Source organism: Salvelinus namaycush, unplaced genomic scaffold (assembly GCF_016432855.1).
Source record: "Salvelinus namaycush isolate Seneca unplaced genomic scaffold, SaNama_1.0 Scaffold318, whole genome shotgun sequence".
Lineage (NCBI taxonomy): Eukaryota > Metazoa > Chordata > Actinopteri > Salmoniformes > Salmonidae > Salvelinus > Salvelinus namaycush.
Window position 1 is genome coordinate 212,159 of NW_024060097.1, and position 25,459 is coordinate 237,617.

Consider the following 25,459-nt stretch of genomic DNA (forward strand, 5'->3'; position numbering starts at 1 on the left):
GTGGTGTTTCATGATTTTGTTTTGCGGTTATAATTTCTCATTTGAATGATGATATTATTTAGAAGAGATGCAGTATAATATTGTTGAGATGAGAGAGTGTTGTGGTGGTTATTTAGTGATAGGCCTGAGACCTGTATAGGAACAGATGGAGAAATAGTTTTTTAATTAAAGATTAAGAGTAAATAACGGCGTCTAAAGGGCCTGTCTGCCTGCCTGTCGGTCGGTCGGTCTGTAGCGGGGTCTGTGGTGACTGGTCATTATAATGACACAGAGTCATAATTTAAATATCACACCAATAGAGTTTAAAACACAACCGCTGTTTCAGTTTAACATTGATAAACGTGTCTGCGCGCATGTTGAAGTTGCCGGTTTTGAGTGGAGTGGGCGGGTGGATTTAGTATCTCCTGGAGTAATTTCGATAATTCGGGTTAAATAAGCAGAGCTCCAGGCTTTAAAACATTAAAAGCACCGTTCTGCCCTTGCGCTTAGACTCGCTTAATGTTCTCTCACCCTCCCGCTCTCCTTCTCTCCCTCAGTGCGTGTGTTATATCTGACAGACTGCTAGAATAGTTGAGTACTGAGGCAGACAGACAGAGAGCTGCAGGGCCTGACCGGAAGCACAGCCTTCTGTTATTCCACATGTATCTTTTCCTCGCTACACTCCTCTCTCAATTCAATTCAAGGGGCTTTATTGGGAAACATATGTTAACATTGCCAAAGCAAGTGAAGTAGATAATATACAAAAGTGAAATAAACAATAAAAATGAACAGTAAACATTACCCTCACAGAAGTTCCAAAAGAATAAAGACATTACAAATGTCATATTATGTCTATATACAGTGTTGTAACGATGTACAAATCCCTTCTCTCTCTCTACCAGCCCCTTACCTGCAGACCCTCCTGTCTCTCTACTGGACAGTTACCCGCAGACCTTCCTCTCTCTCTCTACCCTCCTCTCTCTCTAACAGCCCCTTACCTGCAGACCCCGCTTTTTCTCTACCTTCCTCTCTCTCTCTACTGGACAGTTACCCGCAGACCCTCCTCTCTCTCTACCCTCCTCTCTCTCTCTACTGGCCCGTTACTGGCACACCATCCTATCTCTCTATCCTCTCTCTCTACTGGCCCGTTACTGGCAGACCATCCTATCTCTCTATCCTCTCTCTTTACCGGCTGTTACCAACAGGCTCTCTCTTGCTCTTTCTCTCTTTCTTTCTCTCTCGCTCTACCGGCCTGTTTACCATCGAACTGGCTCCAGGTGAGTGCGGGTGGTTGAGATCATCATACTGACCGCTGTCTCGCACTGGCCTCCCGGTCTTAACCGAATATTAAAGTGTATAATAAGCTGACCTCCATTCATGCGCCCGCCACTCACACAATGGAGTCAGAGTATTGTGTCGACCTGCTTGAGGGCAACACAACGTTGACACTTCTACACAGCACTTGAGCCCCGGTTGAAGAGGCTCTACAAAGAAAAGAGATGAGTCGGTGTCTCGGTTTCTGTCATGAGCTGAAGCCGTATCCCCCCTCCGCCCGAGCGCAGAGCAGAAACACACACTCACCCCGGTGATACCACAACGCCTCAACAATTCACTGTGAAATAACATTTTGTTAGCCGGTAAATGTACGTTATAAATGCCCTTGTTCCATTAGCGACATAAGAGCAAAGGAACGAGGTTGATTCCTCAGAGAAATCCAGAGCTGTTGGCAGAAAGTATCTCCTGATTGTTCTCGTTATTAATCGAAATGATCTTCTTCCCAGGTAGTACACTCATTCCATATTTATAATTCCGATCAAAACATAATATCTTCGTTATTTCCAGCATATTTTTACTGTTTAATATCGAGTCTATTAGATTTAAAAACAATGAGGATAGAATAATAATAATAATAACCACAATAAAATGTCTGAAATTAGACACAATAATAATAATAATTAAACACCAATAATAAGGATAACAATAACAACAAAACATAAATAATAATAGTACTAGTAATCGGCTCGTCATATGCTAATAGTAGTAGTAATAATAATTGGTTTAATAGAGATTCGGTGACGTGCACGGCAATGGAGTGCTATGTTTGAAAAAATTAAATACATTAAACACATTTAGTTTAAACGAAAATACATTTTTAAGTAATAATCAATATATAAACCAGGGGATGTTTTAAAAGCAACTTACATTTCTGTTGAAAATCCAATTCCTGTTGTAATAGCCTAGGTTTAAGCCATGTGGGTGAAACGAAGAAAGCAAATACAAACGAGCAAAAAGAAAATGTCCACAAAAATTGATGAAAGAGTGTCGGTTCCTTATTAGGGAAGATACAATATTTATTCCTTGTCTCCTGGGATGGAAGCAGCTAGCTCTTCTATTGTCCTCCATCCATTCCTCAGTGCTGATGCTTAATTTTCTAACTATATTATCAGGGGACCACCGACGACATCACAACAGAAATACCCTGCAAGTACAAAATCGGCGCGCCAGCCGGTGTGACTGGTACAGAGGGGAAACGCTCTTGTTTCACCAGCTATCTGCGGCTCTACGCAGGGACTTTTTACATTTCTTTCGTTTTGGGGATTTTAACGGAAATCATTTATTTGATCAAGAGGGAAAGCGGGTTACCGGAGCAAGAACATGTCAGCCACATTTCCCGGCCTGGTCCACGATTCCGAGGTATTTATATATTATCACTCTTCTTCATTCTTCATTATAAATAACATTAAGGAATATTCTCTATCAGTTATATTAATCACAACTGTTTGTGAGGCTACATGTAGATTTAGAGTACAAATCATTGTGAATGGGTCTCCAGAAAACAGGGCTTGATATATCGTGGGACCGGGGATGGGACTGTCTTGGTGTAATGGGGGTTGTTTTTGTGTGGAGAGAGAGAGGCAGATGAGCCTCCTGTGTGTAAAACCGGTAACGGGAGTGATTAGAACATTATGGTGGCTCACCCTACTCACCTGCCATCCGTCTCGCGTAAAGCTGAGACCGCAGTTCGATAGTAATAATATAAAAATAAAACACCATGAGCTCTAAAACGATGAGCCCAGCATGACAGAACGGTGAACAACATGCACATACAAACACCGTGGGCTCGTGGAATGACATATTCATGTATTTTTTTTATAAGCGTCTTGAGTGTTTCAGTTGTGTCAACGTGTGTGAGAACATGTTTGGGAGACAGCTGGCGGTTAAAGAGATTGTAAATGAAATGACACTGCTGAGATGTTCCTTCCCTTTCTTCCTCTCAGATACGTCATGACGGGTCCAACAGTTATCGTCTGATGCAACTCGGTTGCCTCGAGAGCGTCGCCAACTCTTCGGTGGCCTATAGCTCGTCCTCGCCGCTCACAGCCTACCCCCCGGCGGCCACAGAGTTCGCCTCGCCCTACTTCTCCACCAACCACCAGTACACCCCTCTGCACCACCAGTCCTTCCACTATGACTTCCAGCACTCCCACCCAGCAGTGGGCCCAGAAGCATATGGCCTCAACTCTCTCCACTCCGGGCAGTACTACCAGCAGATTCACCATGCAACACATGGAGATGCAGACTTCATCAACCTGCACAGTGCCCGTGCACTCAAGTCCTCGTGCCTGGATGATCAGCAGAGGCGCGAGTTGGGCTGCCTGGACGCTTACCGGCGACATGACCTGTCTTTGATGACGTCACACGGCGGACAGTATAGCATGCACCACGACCAGAGGCTGCTGCCTGCGGCAGGTCTGGGGCTCCCTACCCCTGGGGCGGATGACCTGCAGGTACCTCCTCTCTCCTCTCCCCTCCTCTCCTCTCTTGTCTTCTCTCCCCTCCTCTCCTCTCCCCTCTTCACCTCCTTTCTGCTCCTCTCCCCTCCCTTCTTCACCTCTCCCCTACTTTCTGCTCCCCTCCCCTCTTCTCCTCTCCCCTCCTATCTTCTCCTCTCCCCTAATCCCTGCTCCTCTCCCCTCCTATCTTCTGCTCTCCCTGCTCCTCTCCCCTCCCCTCCTCTCCTCTCCCCTCCTCTCCCCTCTTCTCACCTCCTCTCCTCTCCTTTCTGCTCCTCTCCCCTCCCCTCTTCACCTCTCCCCTCCTATCTTCTCCTCTCCTCTCCCCTACTCCCTGCTCCTCTCCCCTCCTCTCCCCTCTTCTCACCTCCTCTCCACTACTTTCTGCTCCCCTCCCCTCCTATCTTCTCCTCTCCTCTACCCTACTCCCTGCCCCTCTCCTCTTCCTTCCTCTCCCCTCCTATCTTCTCCTCTCCTCTCCCCTACTCCCTGCTCCTCTCCCCTCCTCTCCCCTCTTCTCACCTCCTCTCCACTACTTTCTGCTCCCCTCCCCTCCTATCTTCTCCTCTCCTCTACCCTACTCCCTGCCCCTCTCCTCTTCCTTCCTCTCCCCTCCTATCTTCTCCTCTCCTCTCCCCTACTCCCTGCTCCTCTCCCCTCCTCTCCCCTCTTCTCACCTCCTCTCCACTACTTTCTGCTCCTCTCCCCTCCTATCTTCTCCTCTCCTCTCCCCTACTCCCTGCCCCTCTCCTCTTCCTTCCTCTCCCCTCCTATCTTCTCCTCTCCCCTCCTATCTTCTCCTCTCCTCTCCCCTACTCCCTGCCCCTCTCCTCTTCCTTCCTCTCCACTCCACTCTTCACCTCTCCCCTCCACTCTTCACCTCTCCCCTCCTATCTTCTCCTCTCCCCTCCTCTCCTCTCCCGTCCTCTCTTCTCCTCTCCCCCACTGTTGTAATCCTGATCAAACACCAAGTCTAAACACAGCTGCTGACATTTTTCATCCAACAGCCACACTGGCTATAATGAACTACAAAGTTATTTTCAGGCCCTAACTCCTAGCTCCTAAAACCTAACCGCTACCTCCTAACGCTTGTCTCATTCAGTCAGAGTCATAAAGACAGACAGACAGACAGACAGACAGACAGACAGACAGACAGACAGACAGACAGACAGACAGACAGACAGACAGACAGACAGACAGACAGACAGACAGACAGACAGACAGACAGATAGATAGACAGATAGATAGACAGATAGATAGATAGATAGACAGATAGATAGATAGATAGATAGATAGATAGATAGATAGATAGATAGATAGATAGATAGATAGATAGATAGATAGATAGATAGATAGATAGACAGACAGACAGACAGACAGACAGACAGACAGACAGACAGACAGACAGACAGACAGACAGACAGACAGACAGACAGACAGACAGACAGACAGACAGACAGACAGACAGACAGACAGACAGACAGACAGACAGACAGACAGACAGACAGACAGACAGACAGATAGATAGATAGATAGATAGATAGATAGATAGATAGATAGATAGATAGATAGATAGATAGATAGATAGATAGATAGATAGATAGATAGATAGATAGATAGATAGATAGATAGATAGATAGATAGATAGATAGATAGATAGATAGATAGAGTACTCACCATGTATATACCCCTTTAAGAATGGACATTGCCATTGAGGCGCTCCACCATTTTAAAGTAGTCAACTGGGTCTTGATTCCTATGAGTTGGGAACAATCAGACAATGAATAAGAACAAAATGTACTACTTTAAAATGGATGTAGTCTCAATGGCGCCCATGCTGTCACATACGCTAGAACGGCACAGATACAAAGATGAGTCCTCTATCTATCTCTATGGTCAGAGTCCGTCTCCGCCCTTTCCAAACACAGACACTAGCCCAGCTCTGTTCCCTCTCACGCGTTGCAGTCCTTTTGAAAAGCAGCAGGAGGAGGGTTCAGTCTAAATAGAAACAGAACATTCCATGTATGACAGTCGATACCTACATTAGTCTAATATTATACTCGATGGAGAGAAGTTAAATCAAAATGGGTCAAATTAAGATGAAGTCATCTAGATCAAAACGAAATAGAATAAATGCTGCATTTAAACGGTTAATCTGAGAAATCCACCTCCATTATGCAGTCCACCCTCTACTTTACTCCATATGCACGTGACATATATTTTAACTATTCTTTTAGATGTAAAGAAATAGTGTGTTTGTCCGGCTGGTGAGGCGGTGTGAAGCCGCTGTTTCTCTCTTCTCTGAAAGGCGGATTAAGGGATCCGGGTTCGCGGCACAATGGGTCGCGGGAGCGCCATAAAGCACCGTAGTTTATCCAATTACCGACTTAATGTCAATCAACCGGTTCTTTATGCAGCAACATCTGAGCTGCGGTTCCGGTTAAACACGCTACACGGGACAGAAAAATCATTCCTTTATTGCAATATTCCTTTTAAAACTGAACAACCAAACTGCTAGGATACCAGAAGTAATTCAACTGGTAGGCCTATATATATATATATTTATTCAACTAATCATATTAATATAGAGCTATTGTAGAACTACTTTAATTGTAGAACTAAGTAATAATAATATAGGTTTAAATTATAACTAATTGATCAATATTATTAATATAGGTTTATGTGATAACTACTTGATTAATAATAGGTTTTTATTTAACTACTTGATTCGTAATATTAATATACGTTTTTATGTATATTATTAATTATATTTGTTTTTGTAAATAATAAAACAAATATTTTATTGTCACAAACACCTGATAGGTTTAATGTGTTGTTTTACAGGGTCAGTCATAGTAGTATGATAGGTGTTGTTTTACAGGGTCAGCCATAGTAGTATGATAGGTGTTGTTTTACAGGGTCAGTCATAGTAGTATGATAGGTGTTGTTTTACAGGGTCAGTCATAGTAGTATGATAGGTGTTGTTTTACAGGGTCAGTCATAGTAGTATGATAGGTGTTGTTTTACAGGGTCAGTCATAGTAGTATGATAGGTGTTGTTGTACAGGGTCAGTCATAGTAGTATGATAGGTGTTGTTGTACAGGGTCAGTCATAGTAGTATGATAGGTGTTGTTGTACAGGGTCAGTCATAGTAGTATGATAGGTGTTGTTTTACAGGGTCAGTCATAGTAGTATGATAGGTGTTGTTTTACAGGGTCAGTCATAGTAGTATGATAGGTGTTGTTTTACAGGGTCAGTCATAGTAGTATGATAGGTGTTGTTTTACAGGGTCAGTCATAGTAGTATGATAGGTGTTGTTTAACAGGGTCAGCCATAGTAGTATGATAGGTGTTGTTATACAGGGTCAGTCATAGTAGTATGATAGGTGTTGTTTTACAGGGTCAGTCATAGTAGTATGATAGGTGTTGTTTTACAGGGTCAGTCATAGTAGTATGATAGGTGTTGTTTTACAGGGTCAGTCATAGTAGTATGATAGGTGCAGTGTAATGTGTTATTTTACAGGGTCAGCCATAGTAGTATGATAGGTGTTGTTTTACAGGGTCAGCCATAGTAGTATGATAGGTGTTGTTTTACAGGGTCAGTCATAGTAGTATGATAGGTGTTGTTTTACAGGGTCAGCCATAGTAGTATGATAGGTGTTGTTTTACAGGGTCAGTCATAGTAGGATGATAGGTGTTGTTTTACAGGGTCAGTCATAGTAGTATGATAGGTGTTGTTTTACAGGGTCAGTCATAGTAGTATGATAGGTGTTGTTTTACAGGGTCAGTCATAGTAGTATGATAGGTGTTGTTTTACAGGGTCAGCCATATTAGTATGATAGGTGTTGTTTTACAGGGTCAGTCATATCAGTATGATAGGTGTTGTTGTACAGGGTCAGTCATAGTAGTATGATAGGTGTTGTTTTACAGGGTCAGTCATAGTAGTATGATAGGTGTTGTTTTACAGGGTCAGTCATATCAGTATGATAGGTGTTGTTGTACAGGGTCAGTCACAGTAGTATGATAGGTGTTGTTTTACAGGGTCAGTCATAGTAGTATGATAGGTGTTGTTTTACAGGGTCAGTCATAGTAGTATGATAGGTGTTGTTTTACAGGGTCAGCAGTACAGCACCACTGGAGCAAATTAGGGTGAAGTTCCTTGCTCAAGGGCACATCGACTGATAGATTAATCTGATAACTACTTCATTAATATTGATAAAGGTTTATATTATAACTAGTTCATTAATATTAATATAGGTTTATATTATAACTAGTTAATTGATATTAATATAGGTTTATATTATAACTAGTTCATTAATATTAATATAGGTCTATATGATAACTACTTTATTATTAATATTGATATAGGTCTATATGATAACTTGTTGAATAATATTATTAATAACATAGCGTAGCGTAGTAAAATAGTCTCCTGGTAGGATCTGTAACAATAATTATTATAATAATGGGGATGGTGTTCTAGATCCAATTGCCTACCATATGGTTTTCCCCTGTTGTGAATATTCCCTTATTTAGGCTATTATGATTGATGGTGATGAGGATAACCGATATTGTGATTCTGATTATAAGAATATTGTTTTTTTATTTAATGTTCATATATTTCAATATGTCACCATCTTTGCCACTTTCGTTGTGTAGATTGTTATCAGACCTGTGCGTGGTCTGTTGGTAGGAAGGGTAGAGGGACACAGAAGAGGTCTTCGTCCTTCTTTAGAAAATAAAGGCACGTGAACCTGAGTAGAACAGATGCGGTCTGATCCAGCGCGCGCAGAAACAGACATGGCATCTTTGAGAACATAAAGAGATTTTCATGCTCAACAAAAGAGCTGCCACACCTTTCCCCCCGTCAGGCTCCCTAACCCTAACCCTTTCTCCTGTTAGACACTTAATGTATGCAAGACCTCTGCGTTTTGTATATTGATTTTATAATCACTTTAGCTTCGGAGTAAAAAGATACTATACAGACAGAGTTTGTTAAAAAGACTTACACGGCCTGTTCCGTGTGGCGTGAGATAGACAGCGGAGTGTTTTATTTTAATCAGGGCTGTGTCTGTGCTCGACCGCCTTGCGGCTCACACCGGGGATTAACGGGGATAGAGCCCGTGTTCCTCAGTCATTCTGATACCAGGCTCTGCACGCGGCCATTTTTAACAGGTCCTACATGCTACCACATTTGTGGTTATGATCGGTAACAACAGGTAGGCGCAGATATCCACACACACCGCCACCGTGGGCTGAGCGTTCTCGCCCAACCTGAGGTTGACGCACTGTGCGGAGCTGAATGTGTCCGTTTTTTGATTCTCATTTGTTTCTCTCTGGACCTTATTAATGCATGATTACTATTATTTTAATTTAACTAGGCAATCAGTTAAGAACACATTCTTATTTACAATGACGGCCTAGGAACAGTGGGTTAACTGCCTTGTTCAGGGGTAGGTTATTATCCTGTCAGCTTGGGGCTCGATCTTCCAACCTTTCGGTTACTAGGCCAACGCTCTAACCACTACGCTACTTGCTGCCACATTTTGTTGTTGTTATTATTCATACAAATAGTATTATTATTGTTTATCATTAATACAATTATTATTATTATGATTGCTGTTGTTGTTATTATTAATAATGTGACACCGTTTCAGGGCTCCGTCGAGGCGCAGTGCGGGCTCATGCTCAATGGCCAAGGTGGCGTCATCCGAAGAGGTAACACACCTTACAACACACACCTTAGACACACATGAACATGAATCCCCATCTCCTTCTCTGTCTGGTCAACTGAAGAATCGAACAGACAAGACGGAATCTAAATCAAGTGAAAATATATTGTTGTTGAATTAGCCAATATTATGACACACCACAGTACTATTTTACATTTTTCTGTCAGTTTGTGTTTAAAGTTGTTAAAATGTACGTGAAATGTCCTGTCATGCATGCGGGCACTTTCACTTCAAACCAGACAATTCTACTACTCTGCCGGAAGCTGTAATGTCGGATTTCCTTCACGCTATCAGTACAACTTCCATTGTGGAATAGAGAGCGCATCATCCTTTCACTCTGATCAGTCATTCTCAAACCAACTCTATTATGAAATGAAGAAATACAAAATCATATTGTCTAACAACAACAACAACAAGAAACAATAATATGAATAATAATAATAACAGTTATAGTATTTGTTATAATGACAGCAATAATAACAGTTATAGTATGTGTTATAATGACAGCAATAATAACAGTTATAGTATTTGTTATAATGACAGCAATAATAACAGTTATAGTATTTGTTATAATGACAGCAATAATAACAGTTATAGTATTTGTTATAATGACAGCAATAATAACAGTTATAGTAGCTTGATAGTAATAATTACAGTTGTAATAACAGTACAAGGAGTAATAATAATAACTAATAAAAAAATCCTGAAAAAAGGTGGTTTGCTTGCTAGCTTGTTTTAAAGTGTTTATGGGATGGCAGGTAGTGGTTAAGAGTGTTGGGCCACTAACCAATAAGTCGCTGGTTTGAATCCCGAGCTGACTAGGTGAAAAATCTTTTGATGTGCCCTTGAGCAAGGAACTTAACCCTAATTGCTTCTGTAAATGCATTTAAAATGTCTAAAACCATATTTTTGGCATTTTATCCATGAAATATAATACTAATTTATGCCAATTTCCTCTGTTTATAGTTTATCAAAGTGAAGTTAAGGTAGCCTGAACATGTGACAGTTGGTTTGGTTTCTCTAGCTTGAACGATTCAATAATTACTGTTGGTGAGTTATTTTATGCAAAATATACAGTACATACTTATAGTAGATAAACGTTTTTAAATAGTTTACGCTCTAGAGCGGGCGGGATACATGGAATAATAACCCATCTAGAGCTGTGCTTTCTCTTCAGCAAGAACAACTAATAATACTTTCACAGTGTCATCCTTCACAGTAATAACTGAAGGATCTATTTTATTTATTTATTTCACCTTTATTTAACCCGGTAGGCCAGTTGAGAACAAGTTCTCATTTACAACTGCGACCTGGCCAAGATAAAGCAAAGCAGTTTGACGAAAAACAACACAGAGATACAGATGGAATAAACAAACATACAGTCAATAATACAATAGAAACATCTATATACAGTGTGTGCAAATGGAGTTTGATCATTTCATAGTGTTATCCTTCACAGTAATAACCAAATTATGTTTTGATCATTTCATAGTGTTATCCTTCACAGTAATAACCAAATTATGTTTTGATCATTTCATAGTGTTATCCTTCACAGTAATAACCAAATTATGTTTTGATCATTTCATAGTGTTGGCCTTCACAGTAATAACCAAATTATGTTTTGTTCATTTCATAGTGTTGGCCTTCACATTAATAACTGAAAGATATTTTGATGTCATTAGTAAAGACTTATGACTGTTTTAATTATTTGTTATCATTGAATAAATTGGAAATGAACTGTATAATGAAATATAGCCTAATGATGTAGAGAGAGATAATTCGAAGTGAAATATAGTTCCTGCTGATTTTAACCCACGAGGCTGTTGACACAAGACTTTTCCAGATGTTCAGCGTGGTAAAATAAATATAAATAAAAAAATGAAAATAAGATACAAATAAAAACATTTTACCTCGAGCTTGGTAAGGAGAACAAAGAGCAAACTGCTTTCCTGGAATTTTTACATGTTATCTGTTGCTGTGATAGTGTTTTACCCGTTATCTGTTGCTGTGATAGTGTTTTGACCTGTTATCTGTTGCTGTGATAGTGTTTTGACCTGTTATCTGTTGCTGTGATAGTGTTTTAACCTGTTATCTGTTGCTGTGATAGTGTTTGACCTGTTATCTGTTGCTGTGATAGTGTTTTATCTGTTGCTGTGATAGTGTTTTACCCGTTATCTGTTGCTGTGATAGTGTTTTGACCTGTTATCTGTTGCTGTGATAGTGTTTTGACCTGTTATCTGTTGCTGTGATAGTGTTTTACCCGTTATCTGTTGCTGTGATAGTGTTTTACCCGTTATCTGTTGCTGTGATAGTGTTTGACCTGTTATCTGTTGCTGTGATAGTGTTTTATCTGTTGCTGTGATAGTGTTTTATCTGTTGCTGTGATAGTGTTTTGACCTGTTATCTGTTGCTGTGATAGTGTTTTACCCGTTATCTGTTGCTGTGATAGTGTTTTACCTGTTATCTGTTGCTGTGATAGTGTTTTACCCGTTATCTGTTGCTGTGATAGTGTTTTACCCGTTATCTGTTGCTGTGATAGTGTTTTACCCGTTATCTGTTGCTGTGATAGTGTTTTACCCGTTATCTGTTGCTGTGATAGTGTTTTACCCGTTATCTGTTGCTGTGATAGTGTTTTACCCGTTATCTGTTGCTGTGATAGTGTTTTACCTGTTATCTGTTGCTGTGATAGTGTTTTACCTGTTATCTGTTGCTGTGATCTATCAAATACGTCGTTATTTTTCTGTTATTCTCTAGCTTTACACGCGTGTAATTTTCCACTAAGCAGCCTGTGTCTAGTAGTTTAATAAACCGTGCAGGTGCGTGTGTGTGTTACTCTGTCTTGGTGTTGTGTTTTGGAGAGTTCTGGAGGATTGATGCGGGAATCCCTCCGCTATCACTTTCGGTTAATGGTGTGCAGGATTTAGCCGCGAGCTCCACTGCTCCAACCATCACAACCAATAATCTTTGCTTTACCTCGCGCTCCCGTATCGATAGCTTCTCTCGCCTCGGGCGGCCGCTTTGATATGCTAATGCCGCGCGGCCCGAATTCAGCTGAGATCATATTAATGTTGTTCTTTCTGACGCCGGCTTTGGCGCCATGAATATTCACACAACCTTTTTCAAAAGAAAAGTCTCCAGAAACGCGGCTCCTACTTAGAGCAGTGTCTGTGTTTTAATCACCAGTATCCCGCCAAGCCTCCAGCATCTGATCAAGCTACGTGCACGCGCCCTCTCTCAGACTGCTGCTGGGTTTGTGTGGGCTGTGCTGTCTTGTGACAGGTGCTATAAACATTGTTTTTAAAATGGGAAGAGAATGACATTTGGCCCGTGTCTCTTTTTCTTTAATTTTCGTGGCAAACTTGTAAAAGGCGCTTGATACCGCGTGTGATCCCTCCGCCGCTCACGCCGCCGCCCGAGGCTACTCTCCGCTGCTTAAATAGCGCTATCGCCTCTGGGCCCACGCGCTCCACCGCACTACCGGCAAAAGCTCTTTTTCCATTGCCCGTGGCAACATAAAATACAAACTACTTTGATTCAAAACACTTTTGGAGGAATTAATATGATGTGAACTCACAGCTTTCAGAGACGTGAGTCTGACTGACAGGCCAGGCAGGAAACTGTCACACAGCTGGACTTCACACACGCACGTGTTTATTTGTTGTGTTGCTGTGTTATGTCTAGGAGGTACCTGTGTGGTGAACCCCACAGATCTGTTCTGCTCTGTCCCCGGCCGTCTGTCCCTCCTGAGCTCAACCTCCAAATATAAAGTCACCATCGCTGAGGTGAAGAGACGCCTCTCGCCTCCAGAGTGTCTCAACGCCTCACTACTGGGAGGAATCCTCCGCAGGTACACACACACACACACACACACACACACACACACACACACACACACACACACACACACACACACACACTCTCAAATGATAACAAAAACATGAACAATGGAGTAAAACATATTTGTATTTTAGTTTCTGATGACAGTTTTACACTCATGAGGTTTTTTTCCGAAAGTGATCGGTATTATATTATTGATATACTAATGTTTCATTGCTAGTGATGTGATAGTATATGGTGGGGTTACACATTCATACATGGCAAAACAGATAGTCAAAAAGTAATACAAAGAAAAAAGATTTTGATGTGTCTGTCCTATATCTGTATGTTAATTTGAACCAGTTTCTCACAGCAGAAAAATAATCGTGTAGCAACAGGAAATGGGAAATATTATGTGGATTATAATTAATGGGAATGTTTTATAGTGTTTTATATGTTTTATATGTTTTATAGTGTTTTATATGTTTTATAGTGTTTTATAGTGTTTTATATGTTTTATAGTGTTTTATAGTGGTTAATACATTTTTGGTATTGATGTGAAGATGTGATCATGTCTTTTAATGCAGAGCTAAGTCTAAGAATGGTGGTCGTTGTCTGAGGGAAAAGTTGGATCGACTGGGACTCAACCTGCCAGCTGGACGGAGAAAAGCTGCCAACGTTACACTCCTCACCTCTCTGGTGGAAGGTAGGAATAACTCCTCCCTCTATTAACCTACACCTATTAAAACTCACCTCTCTGGTGGAAGGTAGGAATAACTCCTCCCTCTATCAACATACACCTATTAAAACTCACCTCTCTGGTGGAAGGTAGGAATAACTCCTCCCTCTATCAACCTACACCTATTAAAACTCACCTCTCTGGTGGAAGGTAGGAATAACTCCTCCCTCTATTAACCTACACCTATTAAAACTCACCTCTCTGGTGGAAGGTAGGAATAACTCCTCCCTCTATCAACCTACACCTATTAAAACTCACCTCTCTGGTGGAAGGTAGGAATAACTCCTCCCTCTATCAACCTACACCTATTAAAACTCACCTCTCTGGTGGAAGGTAGGAATAACTCCTCCCTCTATCAACCTACACCTATTAAAACTCACCTCTCTGGTGGAAGGTAGGAATAACTCCTCCCTCTATCAATCCACACCTCCTAGTAAAACTCATGACTCTATACTAATAAATGATTTGTGTGTGTGTGTTTGTAGGTGAGGCGCTCCACCTGGCTAGAGACTTTGGTTATACGTGTGAGACAGAGTTTCCTACCAAGGCAGTAGGAGAACACCTAGCCAGTCAACACAACGAACCCAAGGAGACCAACACACGCAAGAAGATGGTGCTAGCCACCAAGTAAGACACACACACACACACACACACACACACACACACACACACACACACACACACACACACACACACACACACACACACACACACACACACACACACACACACACACACACACACTGAACCCTTACCCTAAATGCCATGTGACATTTAGACAGATCTGTAAAGAGTTCCAGGACCTGTTGAGTCAGGACCGTTCTCCTCTTGGCTCCTCCAGACCCACACCTATACTGGACCTGGATATACAGAGACACCTCACACACTTCAGGTAAACGCACGCACGCACGCACGCACGCACGCACGCACGCACGCACGCACGCACGCACGCACGCACGCACGCACGCACGCACGCACGCACGCACGCACGCACGCACGCACGCACACACACACACACACACACACACACACACACACACACACACACACACACACACACACACACACACACACACACACACACACAATGTAATATGCATGGTCCTAAAAATAGTCAAAGCCACTCTGCTACCCAAGGGTTAGGGGTTAGGGGTTAGCTTCTACCCCCAAGTCATAGACTGTTCTCTCTGCTACCCCCAAGTCATAGACTGTTCTCTCTGCTACCCCCAAGTCACAGACTGTTCTCTCTGCTACCCCCAAGTCACAGACTGTTCTCTCTGCTACCAAGTCATAGACTGTTCTCTCTGCTACCCCCAAGTCACAGACTGTTCTCTCTGCTACCAAGTCATAGACTGTTCTCTCTGCTACCCCCAAGTCACAGACTGTTCTCTCTGCTACCCCAAGTCACAGACTGTTCTCTCTGCTACCCCCAAGTCATAGCCTGTTCTCTCTGCTACCCCAAGTCACAGACTGTTCTCTCTGCTACCCCCAAGTCACAGACTGTTCTCTCTGCTACCCAAGTCACAGACTGTTCTCTCTGCTACCCAAGTCACAGACTGTTCTCTCTGCTACCCACAAGTCATAGACTGTTCTCTCTGCTACCCAAGTCACAGACTGTTCTCTATGCTACCCCCAAGTCACAGACTGTTCTCTCTGCTACCCAAGTCACAGACTGTTCTCTCTGCTACCCACAAGTCATAGACTGTTCTCTCTGCTACCCAAGTCACAGACTGTTCTCTATGCTACCCCCAAGTCACAGACTGTTCTCTCTGCTACTGCACTGCAAGCGGTACTGATGCACCAAGTCTGGAACCAACAGGACCCTGAACAGCTTCTACCCCCAAGCCATAATACTGATAAATAGTAAAATGGTTAACTAAATAGTTAGTAAAATAGTTAACTAAATAGTTAACTAAATAGTTAACTAAATTGCAAGTAAAATAGGTAGCTACCCTTACCATCTGCATTGACAATTAATTAATTAACTCGTACCCCTGCACATGGACTCGGTACTGGTACCCTGTGTATATATCCAAGTTATTACCTCATACACCTGCACATGGTCTCAGTACTGGTACCATGTGTATATAGCCAAGTTATTACCTCATACACCTGCACATGGTCTCAGTACTGGTACCATGTGTATATAGCCAAGTTATTACCTCATTCCCCTGCACATGGTCTCAGTACTGGTACCATGTGTATATAGCCAAGTTATTACCTCATTCCCCTGCACATGGTCTCAGTACTGGTACCATGTGTATATAGCCAAGTTATTACCTCATTCCCCTGCACATGGTCTCAGTACTGGTACCATGTGTATATAGCCAAGTTATCGTTACTCATCGTGGATTTATTATTACTTTTATTATTACCTGTTGTTTACCAAGCATGTGACAAATAACATTTGTATTTATTATGGATCCCCATTAGTTCCTGCCAAGGCAGCAGCTACTCTTCCTGGGGTTTATTATGGATCCCCATTAGTTCCTGCCAAGGCAGCAGCTACTCTTCCTGGGGTTTATTATGGATCCCCATTAGTTCCTGCCAAGGCAGCAGCTACTCTTCCTGGGGTTTATTATGGATCCCCATTAGTTCCTGCCAAGGCAGCAGCTACTCTTCCTGGGGTTTATTATGGATCCCCATTAGTTCCTGCCAAGGCAGCAGCTACTCTTCCTGGGGTTTATTATGGATCCCCATTACTTCCTGCAGGGCAGCAGCTACTCTTCCTGGGGTTTATTATGATCCCATTAGTTCCTGCCAAGGCAGCAGCTACTCTTTCTGGGGTTTATTATGGATCCCCATTAGTTCCTGCCAAGGCAGCAGCTACTCTTCCTGGGGTTTATTATGGATCTCCATTAGTTCCTGCCAAGGCAGCAGCTACTCTTCCTGGGGTTTATTATGGATCTCCATTAGTTCCTGCCAAGGCAGCAGCTACTCTTCCTGGGGTTTATTATGGATCCCCATTAGTTCCTGTCAAGGCAGCAGCTACTCTTCCTGGGGTTTATTATGGATCCCCATTAGTTCCTGCCAAGGCAGCAGCTACTCTTCCTGTGGTTTATTATGGATCCCCATTAGTTCCTGCCAAGGCAGCAGCTACTCTTCCTGGGGTTCATTATGGATCCCCATTAGTTCCTGCCAAGGCAGCATCTACTCTTCCTGGGGTTTATTATGGATCCCCATTAGTTCCTGTCAAGGCAGCAGCTACTCTTCCTGGGGTTTATTATGGATCCCCATTAGTTCCTGCCAAGGCAGCAGCTACTCTTCCTGGGGTTTATTATGGATCCCCATTAGTTCCTGACAAGGCAGCAGCTACTCTTCCTGGGGTCCGGCAAAATTAAGGCAGTTATACAATTTAAAAAACACAACAATACGTTCATAACATATTTCACAACATATTAAGTGAGTGCCCACAGGCCCCTACTCTACTACCACATATCTACAACGCAAAATCCATGTGTACTTGTGTGTATAGTGCGTATGTTATCGTGTGTTTGTGTATATGCATGTGTCTGTGCCTATGTTTGTGTCTCTTCTCAGTCCCCGCTGTTCCATAAGGTGTATTTTTTACCTGCTTTTTAAATCTGATTCTACTGCTGCATCAGTTACCTGATGTGGAATAGAGTTCCATGTAGTCATGGCTCTATGTAGTACTGTGGAATAGAGTTCCATGTAGTCATGGCTCTATGTAGTACTGTGGAATAGAGTTCCATGTAGTCATGGCTCTATGTAGTACTGTGGAATAGAGTTCCATGTAGTCATGGCTCTATGTAGTACTGTGGAATAGAGTTCCATGTAGTCATGGCTCTATGTAGTACTGTGTGCCTCCCATAGTCTGTTCTGGACTTGGGGACTGTGAAGAGACCTCTGGTGGCATGTCTTGTGGGGTATGCATGGGTGTCTGAGCTGTGTGCTAGTTGTTTAAACAGACAGCTCAGTGCTTTCAACCAGCTACACTACTTATGTCTGTGTTTAGGGTTATATATTGTGTATTTATATGTGTATTCTCCAGTCTGATCACCCATGGGTTTGGGACTCCGGCGGTGTGCGCAGCCCTTAGCACCTTCCAGACCGTTCTCAGTGAGATGCTCAACTTCCTGGACAAACAATCTGCCGCTGGGAACCATGGGAAAACCTCAGGTCAGGAGACGGAAAAGACCGGAACCGCCCGGAAAAACAGCGAACCGCTCAATAAAGAGGAGAAAGCTGAAAAGACAGAGTAACCCCTTCCATGTGCCTTGGGAGGAGGAGCTATGGAGACAGCTATGTTTATTAATTCTGATCAACAGGAAGTAGAGACATGGACTTCTGGTCACCGCCATCTGGGAGCCAACGGGAGAGGAGCACACTGTTCCCCCTTCAGTGTCCACCTGAACAGTGCAATTAATAAGTGTTTACCATTTCAGAACTGAGAGACTGGGGTCTGGGGTTACTATGTTGGTGAGACTGGGGTTACTATGTTGGTGAGAGAGTTAGTCTGGGGTTACTATGTTGGTGAGAGTGTGAGACTGGGGACTGGGGTTACTATGTTGGAGAGAATGGGGTTACTATGTTGGTGAGAGTGGGGTTACTATGTTGGTGAGAGAGTTAGTCTGGGGTTACTATGTTGGTGAGAGTGTGAGACTGGGGACTGGGGTTACTATGTTGGTGAGAGTGTTAGACTGGGGTTACTATGTTGGTGAGAGTGTTATACTGGGGTTACTATGTTGGTGAGAGTGGGGTTACTATGTTGGAGAGTGTGTTAGACTGGGGTTACTATGTTGGTGAGAGTGTGAGACTGGGGTCTGGGGTTACTATGTTGGTGAGAGTGTGAGACTGGGGTCTGGGGTTACTATGTTGGTGAGAGTGTGAGACTGGGGTCTGGGGTTACTATGTTGGTGAGAGTGTGAGACTGGGGTTACTATGTTGGTGAGACTGGGGTTACTATGTTGGTGAGAGTGTTAGACTGGGGTCTGGGGTTACTATGTTGGTGAGAGTGTTAGACTGGGGTCTGGGGTTACTATGTTGGAGAGAGTGTGAGACTGGGGTTACTATGTTGGTGAGAGTGTTAGACTGGGGTCTGGGGTTACTATGTTGGTGAGAGTGTGAGACTGGGGTTACTATGTTGGTGAGAGTGGGGTTACTATGTTGGTGAGAGTGTTAGACTGGGGTTACTATGTTGGTGAGAGTGTGAGACTGGGGTTACTATGTTGGTGAGAGTGTGAGACTGGGGTCTGGGGTTACTATGTTGGAGAGAGTGTTAGACTGGGGTTACTATGTTGGTGAGTGTGTGAGACTGGGGTCTGGGGTTACTATGTTGGTGAGAGTGTTAGACTGGGGTCTGGGGTTACTATGTTGGTGAGAGTGTGAGACTGGGGTCTGGGGTTACTATGTTGGTGAGAGTGTGAGACTGGGGTTACTATGTTGGTGAGACTGGGGTTACTATGTTGGTGAGAGTGTTAGACTGGGGTCTGGGGTTACTATGTTGGTGAGAGTGTTAGACTGGGGTCTGGGGTTACTATGTTGGAGAGAGTGTGAGACTGGGGTTACTATGTTGGTGAGAGTGTTAGACTGGGGTCTGGGGTTACTATGTTGGTGAGAGTGTGAGACTGGGGTTACTATGTTGGTGAGAGTGGGGTTACTATGTTGGTGAGAGTGTTAGACTGGGGTTACTATGTTGGTGAGAGTGTGAGACTGGGGTTACTATGTTGGTGAGAGTGTGAGACTGGGGTCTGGGGTTACTATGTTGGAGAGAGTGTTAGACTGGGGTTACTATGTTGGTGAGTGTGTGAGACTGGGGTCTGGGGTTACTATGTTGGTGAGAGTGTTAGACTGGGGTCTGGGGTTACTATGTTGGTGAGAGTGTGAGACTGGGGTCTGGGGTTACTATGTTGGTGAGAGTGTGAGACTGGGGTCTGGGGTTACTATGTTGGTGAGAGTGTTAGACTGGGGTTACTATGTTGGTGAGAGTGTTAGACTGGGGTCTGGGGTTACTATGTTGGTGAGAGTGTTAGACTGGGGTCTGGGGTTACTATGTTGGTGAGAGTGTTAGATTGGGGTTACTATGTTGGTGAGAGTGTGAGACTGGGGTTACTATGTTGGTGAGAGTGTGAGACTGGGGTTACTATGTTGGTGAGACTGGGGTTACTATGTTGGAGAGTGTGTTAGACTGGGGTCTGGGGTTACTATGTTGGTGAGAGTGTTAGACTGGGGTCTGGGGTTACTATGTTGGAGAGAGTATTAGACTGGGGTTACTATGTTGGTGAGAGTGGGGTTACTATGTTGGTGAGAGTGTTAGACTGGGGTCTGGGGTTACTATGTTGGAGAGAGTGTTAGATTGGGGTTACTATGTTGGAGAGAGTATTAGACTGGGGTTACTATGTTGGTGAGAGTGTGAGACTGGGGTCTGGGGTTACTATGTTGGTGAGAGTGTGAGACTGGGGTCTGGGGTTACTATGTTGGTGAGAGTGTTAGACTGGGGTCTGGGGTTACTATGTTGGTGAGAGTGTTAGACTGGGGTCTGGGGTTACTATGTTGGAGAGAATGGGGTTACTATGTTGGTGAGAGTGTTAGACTGGGGTCTGGGGTTACTATGTTGGAGAGAATGGGGTTACTATGTTGGAGAGTGTTAGACTGGGTTCTGGGGTTACTATGTTGGAGAGTGTTAGACTGGGGACTGGGGTTACTATGTTGGTGAGACTGGGGTTACTATGTTGGTGAGACTGGGGTTACTATGTTGGTGAGAGTGGGGTTACTATGTTGGTGAGAGAGTTAGTCTGGGGTTACTATGTTGGTGAGAGTGTTAGTCTGGGGTTACTATGTTGGTTAGACTGGGGTTACTATGTTGGTGAGAGAGTTAGTCTGGGGTTACTATGTTGGTGAGAGTGTTAGTCTGGGGTTACTATGTTGGTTAGACTGGGGTTACTATGTTGGTGAGAGTGTAAGTCTGGGGTTACTATGTTGGTTAGACTGGGGTTACTATGTTGGTGAGAGAGTTAGTCTGGGGTTACTATGTTGGTGAGAGTGTTAGACTGGGGTTACTATGTTGGTGAGAGTGTTAGACTGGGGTTACTATGTTGGTGAGAGTGTTAGACTGGGGTTACTATGTTGGAGAGAGTGTTAGACTGGGGTTACTATGTTGGTGAGAGAGTTAGTCTGGGGTTACTATGTTGGAGAGAGTGTTAGACTGGGGTTACTATGTTGGAGAGACTGGGGTTACTATGTTGGTGAGAGTGGGGTTAACATGTTGGTGAGAGTGTTAGACTGGGGTTACTATGTTGGTGAGAGTGTGAGACTGGGGTCTGGGGTTACTATGTTGGAGAGACTGGGGTTACTATGTTGGTGAGAGTGTGAGACTGGGGTTTGGGGTTACTATGTTGGTGAGAGTGTTATACTGGGGTTACTATGTTGGTGAGAGTGTTAGACTGGGGTCTGGGGTTACTATGTTGGTGAGAGTGTGAGACTGGGGTCTGGGGTTACTATGTTGGTGAGAGTGTGAGACTGGGGTCTGGGGTTACTATGTTGGTGAGAGTGGGGTTACTATGTTGGTGAGAGTGTTAGACTGGGGTCTGGGGTTACTATGTTGGTGAGAGTGTTAGACTGGGGTCTGGGGTTACTATGTTGGTGAGAGTATGAGACTGGGGTCTGGGGTTACTATGTTGGTGAGAGTGTGAGACTGGGGTCTGGGGTTACTATGTTGGTGAGAGTGTTAGACTGGGGTTACTATGTTGGTGAGAGTGTGAGACTGGGGTTACTATGTTGGTGAGAGTGTTAGACTGGGGTTACTATGTTGGTGAGAGTGTGAGACTGGGGTTACTATGTTGGTGAGAGTGTTAGACTGGGGTCTGGGGTTACTATGTTGGTGAGAGTGTTAGACTGGGGTCTGGGGTTACTATGTTGGAGAGAGTGTGAGACTGGGGTTACTATGTTGGTGAGAGTGTTAGACTGGGGTCTGGGGTTACTATGTTGGTGAGAGTGTTAGACTGGGGTCTGGGGTTACTATGTTGGTGAGAGTGTGAGACTGGGGTCTGGGGTTACTATGTTGGTGAGAGTGTGAGACTGGGGTTACTATGTTGGTGAGACTGGGGTTACTATGTTGGTGAGAGTGTTAGACTGGGGTCTGGGGTTACTATGTTGGTGAGAGTGTGAGACTGGGGTTACTATGTTGGTGAGAGTGTTAGACTGGGGTCTGGGGTTACTATGTTGGTGAGAGTGTGAGACTGGGGTTACTATGTTGGTGAGAGTGTTAGACTGGGGTCTGGGGTTACTATGTTGGTGAGAGTGTTAGACTGGGGTCTGGGGTTACTATGTTGGTGAGAGTGTGAGACTGGGGTTACTATGTTGGTGAGAGTGTTAGACTGGGGACTGGGGTTACTATGTTGGTGAGAGTGTTAGACTGGGGTCTGGGGTTACTATGTTGGTGAGAGTGTTAGACTGGGGTCTGGGGTTACTATGTTGGTGAGAGTGTTAGACTGGGGTCTGGGGTTACTATGTTGGTGAGAGTGTTAGACTGGGGTCTGGGGTTACTATGTTGGTGAGAGTGTTAGACTGGGGTCTGGGGTTACTATGTTGGTGAGAGTGTTAGACTGGGGTCTGGGGTTACTATGTTGGTGAGTGTGTGAGACTGGGGTTACTATGTTGGTGAGAGTGGGGTTACTATGTTTGTGAGAGTGTGAGACTGGGGTCTGGGGTTACTATGTTGGTGAGAGTGTTAGACTGGGGTCTGGGGTTACTATGTTGGTGAGAGTGTTAGACTGGGGTCTGGGGTTACTATGTTGGTGAGAGTGTTAGACTGGGGTCTGGGGTTACTATGTTGGTGAGAGTGTTAGTCTGGGGTTACTATGTTGGTGAGAGTGTTAGACTGGGGTTACTATGTTGGTGAGAGTGGGGTTACTATGTTTGTGAGAGTGTGAGACTGGGGTCTGGGGTTACTATGTTGGTGAGAGTGTTAGACTGGGGTCTGGGGTTACTATGTTGGTGAGAGTGTTAGACTGGGGTCTGGGGTTACTATGTTGGTGAGAGTGTTAGACTGGGGTCTGGGGTTACTATGTTGGTGAGAGTGTTAGACTGGGGTCTGGGGTTACTATGTTGGTGAGAGTGTTAGACTGGGGTCTGGGGTTACTATGTTGGTGAGAGTGTTAGACTGGGGTCTGGGGTTACTATGTTGGTGAGAGTGTTAGACTGGGGTCTGGGGTTACTATGTTGGTGAGAGTGTTAGACTGGGGTCTGGGGTTACTATGTTGGTGAGAGTGTTAGACTGGGGTCTGGGGTTACTATGTTGGTGAGAGTGTTAGACTGGGGTCTGGGGTTACTATGTTGGTGAGAGTGTTAGACTGGGGTCTGGGGTTACTATGTTGGTGAGAGTGTTAGACTGGGGTCTGGGGTTACTATGTTGGAGAGAGTGTTAGACTGGGGTCTGGGGTTACTATGTTGGTGAGAGTGTTAGACTGGGGTCTGGGGTTACTATGTTGGTGAGAGTGTTAGACTGGGGTCTGGGGTTACTATGTTGGTGAGAGTGTTAGACTGGGGTCTGGGGTTACTATGTTGGAGAGAGTGTTAGACTGGGGTCTGGGGTTACTATGTTGGTGAGAGTGTTAGACTGGGGTCTGGGGTTACTATGTTGGAGAGAGTGTTAGACTGGGGTCTGGGGTTACTATGTTGGTGAGAGTGTTAGACTGGGGTCTGGGGTTACTATGTTGGTGAGAGTGTTAGACTGGGGTCTGGGGTTACTATGTTGGTGAGACTGGGGTTACTATGTTGGTGAGACTGGGGTTACTATGTTGGTGAGAGTGTTAGTCTGGGGTCTGGGGTTACTATGTTGGTGAGAGTGTTAGTCTGGGGTCTGGGGTTACTATGTTGGTGAGAGTGTTAGTCTGGGGTCTGGGGTTACTATGTTGGTGAGAGTGTTAGTCTGGGGTCTGGGGTTACTATGTTGGTGAGAGTGTGAGACTGGGGTTACTATGTTGGTGAGACTGGGGTTACTATGTTGGTGAGAGTGTTAGACTGGGGTCTGGGGTTACTATGTTGGTGAGAGTGTTAGTCTGGGGTCTGGGGTTACTATGTTGGTGAGAGTGTGAGACTGGGGTTACTATGTTGGTGAGACTGGGGTTACTATGTTGGTGAGAGTGTTAGACTGGGGTCTGGGGTTACTATGTTGGTGAGAGTGTGAGACTGGGGTTACTATGTTGGTGAGACTGGGGTTACTATGTTGGTGAGAGTGTTAGACTGGGGTCTGGGGTTACTATGTTGGTGAGAGTGTTAGTCTGGGGTCTGGGGTTACTATGTTGGTGAGAGTGTGAGACTGGGGTCTGGGGTTACTATGTTGGTGAGAGTGTTAGTCTGGGGTCTGGGGTTACTATGTTGGTGAGAGTGTGAGACTGGGGTTACTATGTTGGTGAGACTGGGGTTACTATGTTGGTGAGAGTGTTAGACTGGGGTTACTATGTTGGTGAGAGTGTGAGACTGGGGTTACTATGTTGGTGAGAGTGTGAGACTGGGGTTACTATGTTGGTGAGACTGGGGTTACTATGTTGGTGAGAGTGTTAGACTGGGGTTACTATGTTGGTGAGAGTGTTAGACTGGGGTTACTATGTTGGTGAGAGTGTGAGACTGGGGTTACTATGTTGGTGAGACTGGGGTTACTATGTTGGTGAGAGTGTTAGACTGGGGTTACTATGTTGGTGAGAGTGTTAGACTGGGGTTACTATGTTGGAGAGACTGGGGTTACTATGTTGGAGAGACTGGGGTTACTATGTTGGAGAGACTGGGGTTACTATGTTGGAGAGACTGGGGTTACTATGTTGGTGAGACTGGGGTTACTATGTTGGTGAGAGTGTTAGACTGGGGTTACTATGTTGGTGAGAGTGTTAGACTGGGGTTACTATGTTGGTGAGAGTGTGAGACTGGGGTTACTATGTTGGTGAGACTGGGGTTACTATGTTGGTGAGAGTGTTAGACTGGGGTTACTATGTTGGTGAGAGTGTTAGACTGGGGTTACTATGTTGGAGAGACTGGGGTTACTATGTTGGAGAGACTGGGGTTACTATGTTGGAGAGACTGGGGTTACTATGTTGGAGAGACTGGGGTTACTATGTTGGTGAGACTGGGGTTACTATGTTGGTGAGACTGGGGTTACTATGTTGGTGAGAGTGTTAGACTGGGGTCTGGGGTTACTATGTTGGTGAGACTGGGGTTACTATGTTGGTGAGAGTGTGAGACTGGGGTTACTATGTTGGAGAGAGTGTGAGACTGGGGTTACTATGTTGGTGAGACTGGGGTTACTATGTTGGTGAGAGTGTTAGACTGGGGTTACTATGTTGGTGAGAGTGTTAGACTGGGGTTACTATGTTGGTGAGAGTGTGAGACTGGGGTTACTATGTTGGTGAGACTGGGGTTACTATGTTGGTGAGAGTGTTAGACTGG

At 44.2% G+C, this 25,459-nt stretch overlaps 1 protein-coding gene across 1 annotated transcript; it reads left to right on the forward strand.

Moving 5' to 3' along the window:
* The first annotated feature begins 2,634 nt into the window (after positions 1 to 2,634).
* On the forward strand, positions 2,635 to 18,282 carry LOC120040000 (transcription factor AP-2-delta-like). Its single transcript, XM_038985322.1, has 8 exons — positions 2,635 to 2,673; positions 3,258 to 3,767; positions 9,430 to 9,490; positions 13,186 to 13,351; positions 13,908 to 14,026; positions 14,545 to 14,686; positions 14,838 to 14,951; positions 18,072 to 18,282. The coding sequence occupies exons 1-8, from the start codon at positions 2,635 to 2,637 to the stop codon at positions 18,280 to 18,282; spliced, it is 1,362 nt and encodes a 453-aa protein (XP_038841250.1).
* The last annotated feature ends 7,177 nt before the right edge of the window (positions 18,283 to 25,459 follow it).

Coding starts and splice junctions, on each gene's coding strand:
- LOC120040000 (XM_038985322.1), top strand. CDS start 2,635: ATGTCAGCCACATTTCCCGGCCTGGTCCACGATTCCGAG. Junction 3,768..9,429: donor CTGGGGCGGATGACCTGCAG/GTACCTCCTCTC, acceptor ACACCGTTTCAG/GGCTCCGTCGAGGCGCAGTG. Junction 14,952..18,071: donor AGACACCTCACACACTTCAG/GTAAACGCACGC, acceptor TGTATTCTCCAG/TCTGATCACCCATGGGTTTG.